Source organism: Nicotiana tabacum, chromosome 17 (genome assembly GCF_000715075.1).
Source record: "Nicotiana tabacum cultivar K326 chromosome 17, ASM71507v2, whole genome shotgun sequence".
Classification (NCBI taxonomy): Eukaryota; Viridiplantae; Streptophyta; class Magnoliopsida; order Solanales; family Solanaceae; genus Nicotiana; species Nicotiana tabacum.
In genome coordinates this window covers 13,014,634-13,019,900 of record NC_134096.1, presented here as the reverse complement: position 1 = coordinate 13,019,900, position 5,267 = coordinate 13,014,634, and the positions used below count along the sequence as shown (strand labels likewise).

At 36.8% G+C, this 5,267-nt stretch overlaps 1 protein-coding gene across 1 annotated transcript; it reads right to left on the bottom strand.

Annotated features, from left to right (window-relative positions):
• Positions 1-215: 215 nt before the first annotated feature.
• Positions 216-5,013, bottom strand: LOC107791167 (protein PLASTID TRANSCRIPTIONALLY ACTIVE 16, chloroplastic). Its single transcript, XM_016613179.2, has 6 exons — positions 4,541-5,013; positions 3,750-3,982; positions 2,254-2,706; positions 1,869-1,937; positions 997-1,055; positions 216-913 (listed from the first exon to the last, which is right to left on the bottom strand). The coding sequence occupies exons 1-6, from the start codon at positions 4,746-4,748 to the stop codon at positions 406-408; spliced, it is 1,530 nt and encodes a 509-aa protein (XP_016468665.2). The 5' UTR covers positions 4,749-5,013; the 3' UTR covers positions 216-405.
• Positions 5,014-5,267: the final 254 nt, after the last annotated feature.

Genomic DNA, 5,267 nt, shown 5'->3' with positions numbered 1-5,267 from the left:
GAGAACTAACCCGCACAACCAAACAAAAGAAACTACTACCATAACTAGCTAACATCCTATTCTCTTACTATAATTCATTTGTTTTTGAAAGAAAGTCAACCTATTCCTGAAATTGTGGTTAGTCTCGCTACCTTTTTAGTTGCCGCCCCCTACTTGCTCATAAATGACTTGAGCGTCGAAGTGAACAAGCTAGTATTATTATTTGGAAGCGGGAAAAACAATGAACAAGTGCCTTGAATATTACATTTCATGCAAAATATACAAATCTTAAGATCCACAGAAATATGCAGTGATTTACATGCTTCTCACTCAGCCTCAGTTAAACCATTGTATTAACCTCAGTACTCGTCCGGCATAATTAGGCTAAAATAAAACAATAAAGAAAAATACGATTTAGCCTTCTCATTAATCATCAACATAGATGGTTTCTTGCTGAAAGAGCCCACCAAACACCTTCCTCGTCTCAGTTTTAGTCTCTGTTTGTTTTGTTGGTTTTGGTGCCTCATTCTTTTTCGAAGCAAATGGTTTCCTAGGAGGAGTTTTGATCACTGCTTTCTGAGCAGGCAAATTTCTGGCCTTGGCCTGTCCCCTAACGGTAGCTACCTGCGTTGATTCCTCGCCGACCTTTTCAACAGCTGATTTCAATTGTGAGCTGAACTTTTCAATTGAAAATCCTATACTTAAGCCTTTTGCTTTGTCCAATAGACTTTCAACAGACGGACCTGCGGCTGATGAATCCTTCTCTTCAGCTTCTTTAGCAACGTTAGCAGCCTTTGCTTCTTTCTTTACGAGCTTCTTCGCCTCTTCTTCCTGTCTCTTGGACGCTTCAGCAGCTTGTCGAGCTTCTTCCTCAGCTTTCGATTTTTCAAGTGCTTCTGCATAAGCCTTTCTCCGTCCATCCACGGGAATCGTGCTGTATATATAATCGTTAGTTCGTTTATTTAGATGATATGGCATCCAAAGGTTGTAGACAATTGAGTAAAAGAGGGCAATTACCTAAAAAGTTCATCCACAGTCTTTTTTGATGCTGATGGATCAGTAAAGACTTCCACAACCTGTAAAAGGAAAGAATTTCCAGTTATCAGTTAACCAATCAATCGACTACGTCTCAACTATGAATTAGCTAGGGCTGATAATATGAATCTATGTATCCGTTCCGTTATGCTTTATTTAAAAGAAACTAGACGTTCTCTAAAGTTAGATATTTTCTAAAACTCACACTTATCCTTGCCCCGGCATACAATTCGTGACTTTAATAATCATTTTCCTAACAAGCGACATACCTAATGTACAAAGCGGATGCAACATATTGCCGGGTTCATCTGAATTCAATACTTTCGGCGTGAAGTGTTAAATTTATGTGTAAAAATTCACAAAAATTGTAACAAATAGTCTATATGAATGTCTCTATTAATGTAATGGTAACAATGATAACTAATTAAGACGACTGGTGAAATAATTAAGTAGACTTATGTAAAAGCATCTAAGTTGAGCAGCATCATATACCCAGTAGCGGAGGCAGGATCTCCGCGAAGGGGGTTCAAAAAAAATAAATTGTAGCTAGTGGAATTGAACCTATAACCTTTCAAAGATCTTGAACCCTTGACCACTAAGCTACACTTTTGGGTTATGTCAAAGGGGTTCAAAACTTAATATATAGAGGTAAAAAACAGATTTTGACTTATATATACAACGTAATTTTTCGGCCCTTCCGCCCCCCTAAATCCGCCCCTGCATATACCTAATGGTATAATACCAAATAAAATTCATTTGAACTCTTTCCTCAGCTGTACTTATTGAGAATCAAGTTTAGCTACATGGCTTAATGTATCACAAGAATCTTTAAATATACAAAGAGCAGTCGATACCTTATTTTCTGCCACTGCAGTGTTGGAGAAAACATCCACCACTAGCTTAGCTATCTCAGACTTAGCCACCTGTTTTCCACAAAAAGACGAGATAGTAAGGGATCACAAGCTTAATAAATCTACTCCTCACGCTTTAAAAAGGGGGCTGGGACGGGAGAAAAGGAAAAGATAACAGGTAGTGTACGTGTAGCTAAAGGCCTATCTAGCATATAAGCAGATAATGCAAATCACACCTACTTTCTCCAAGTCGGAAGACAAGTTATATAGCAAATTTTGAATTTTTTAAAAATTAAGATGTACAGCACTAACAAAAGTAGTATGCTCAAACTTAGGATTTTGTTAGAATTTTCATAATGTAAAAGAAATATTGCATACATTACATTACTTTGTAGGCGTTTTCACCAGCACTCCCTTCAGCTGACACGACGATGTTGTATGAGCTCTCAGGGGAGAAATCCTCTGTTAAGCTGGTTTTTATGAGTGTATAGCTCACATCTGTCTCCACTATCTTCTGTAGAAACTCCGATATCGTCAGTGGTTGAGATTTTGAGAACAGATTGTTGAAGAAAGATGTAATGCCGTCGAGCACATTGTAGGTAGAGCCTATTGAAGAAGATTCATCATAGACTATGGCCACATGCCCGACACCAGCTAATTGTGCAGCTTGTATTACTTGTACGGCATCTGTTGTGGTGACTTCAGTTGTAGGACCATCCTCTCCCTTACCAATAGTTACCACAACTTTGCTAGCATTTCCTATTGCTTTTGCGATTGATTCTGCATCTTGAAATGTGGATGCAACCGCATTCAGGCGTTTCGACTCATCAGTAGAGATTATCTGCAATGATGCAACATGCATAGTCAGAAAACATAACAGATCTTTTTTTTTTTATAGTTAAATCTATTTTCTACTACCGCTTCTCTTACTGTGTATTAAGAGCATTTTGTTTGCCTAGTCTCCAATTACAAGTTAATCCTTTTTTGTTTTGGCCTCAAGGATTTTATACCTAATTGCAGAGGAGATACTTTCATTTAGTGACATTCAAAGAAATGGTATAGAAAATCATATTCCACTTGTTGGTTGAGTTTTTACTACCTCCAAGATTGTTGAGCAGTTTATATGGATGCGTTGTTTACTGCTTTAATCCTACTATACTACTCGAACATCGATCCTCTGACGTAATTCCTTACGTAGTGGAACACTCGGTGCCCAAGCAGTTAAACAATATTGATTTATGACTCCTTCAAATGAGCCGACAACCATCGAGAGAATTGTCTTGTATTGCTAAGTTTCAAGATGTTCATTAAAATCTTTCGCCATTTGCAAAAGTTGAATACACCTAAACGTTCAGCATCAATTCTATTACGAAAAATGGACGATGGGACTAACTTTGTTGCGAAAGTTAACTTACGAGGTGAGTACTGTCTGAAACTCAAACCATATAAGCAGACAACAAACCATTCCCTCAACCAATGCGAGACACTCTAACACTCACTCTCCCCTCCTACGCAAGGCTGGACGTCTAGACCGTGGACAACATGGGCGGATTTAGGGGGGCGGAAGGGGGTTACCCGAACCCCCTTCGTCAAAAAATTACACTATATATAAGTCAAAATCTATTTTTTACCTCTATATATTATATTTTGAATCTTTTTGACACAACCCAAAAGTATAGCTTAGTGGTCAAGGGGTTCAAAACCTTTATAAGGTCATTGGTTCAATCCCCACTAGCTACAATCCATTTTAATTTTTTTCTTTTTTGAACCCCCTTAGCAGGAAATCCTGCATCCGCCACTAGTGGATAGAAGATGAGTTTCATTCTTGCAACCAATGCCGGATACTCTAAAAAGTTCTGTATTTCCAGGGACAAAGAAACTAACCTTGTAGCTAACGGCTAACTGAGCTAGCTCTTGGGCTGCACCAAGGTCAGAAACTCCAGCTCTGACACTAAAACCTTCACGAAGCAATGTCTGTGCAATGCGGACACCAGCTTGTCCAGTAGCACCAGCAATAAAAACTGTTCCAGGATCCTTTGCCCTTTGCCTTCCAAAAGCCAAACCAGAAGATGGATTGGTGCTAACAGGTATCAAAGACTTCACATCAGGTAACTTACCTGTTCATAACATAATATAATTAAGTAATTAAAAGTATGTTCTGTCAACAACATAAGATGAAATGGTCACATAACTGAACATGATATCAGAACAGGCAAGAGGTCCAGGATTCAAATCACAAGTGACACCCGAAAAAGGTTAGTTGCTTTCATGTGTTTAACTCATGTAAAAGATTTAAGCCGACACATGAAGGGACGTATTGAGACATAATATAATTAAGTAATTAAAAGTGTATACTCTCTAACAGCTTAAACTTTTAGATAAAAATCATAAAATAGTAATGCGCTTCAATATCACATACACAATTTAACATCACCAAAATTAAAACTCAAGGGAATACTAATTCAAAGGATGCTCTCTCGTGAAAAAGAATCAGGTCCACACAATTCAACACAATATAATAAATAATTAAAAGCGTGCTCTCTCTAACAGCTTAAACTTTTAGATAAAATGGTAGCACAATTCAATATTATGTTCACACGATTCAACGTTACCAAAATCAAAGATGAAATAGTAATAGAATTCAACATTTTTATGGTCACACAATTAAACATTACCAAAGTCAAAACTGAAGGGAATGCTAGAATTGCTTGTAGTAGTTTCTTGATTTTCCTCATTAGAAGACTCAGCTGATTTGCCAAGGCGAAAACTTGGGAAAGGTCCAGACTTCTTTGCAAAAACAGTGAATCTTGAATTCTTGAATGATAATCTTGGATGGGGTGTAGTTGTAAGGAGAAATGAATTTGAAGTAAGAGTTGGAGCCATGAATATTGAATTTGGAAAGAGATAGCAGAGTTGCTACTCTCTTCCTATTCAGTTATATTTTTTGCATGCAATTTTTTTTTTAATGAGATTCCATTTGAAGAGAGAAAGAAAGAGAGTGAATGGCGAAAATAACTTAAGGACAATATCTGTGGTATTTGATTCTGGTCCCTGAACAAGAAGTTTTTGGATTGAATAATTTTGTCACTTTGGATGGGGGAATAAGGTGGCTTTCCAATGGGATAAAGCCACCTCATATTTTATCTACAAATGAAACTTTCAAGCCAGTCATTTATAATTGGTTCAAAATAGTGTAATTCTCCCAACATTATGTTAGTATTATTTTGTTTTTGTTTTGGTTTTGATTTTTTTAATGCTTAGATTGGTTCTGATAGTTTAAAGACTTTTTACTTGATAAGTGTATTTAACATGTAATAGACTAATAGTAGTTTTGTCATCGTTTTTTTTTGTCTAATTACCGATTAACGCTTATTATAAAATTTATATATAATTATCTTATAA

What these genes read in the sequence shown, in the direction of transcription:
- LOC107791167 (XM_016613179.2), bottom strand. Translation starts at nt 4,748, where the DNA reads ATGGCTCCAACTCTTACTTCAAATTCATTTCTCCTTACAACTACACCC. An exon ending in AGTTAGCCGTTAGCTACAAG is followed by an intron (nt 2,707 to 3,749) that starts GTTAGTTTCTTT and finishes GCATCATTGCAG; the next exon opens with ATAATCTCTACTGATGAGTC. An exon ending in CTGCAGTGGCAGAAAATAAG is followed by an intron (nt 1,056 to 1,868) that starts GTATCGACTGCT and finishes TTCCTTTTACAG; the next exon opens with GTTGTGGAAGTCTTTACTGA.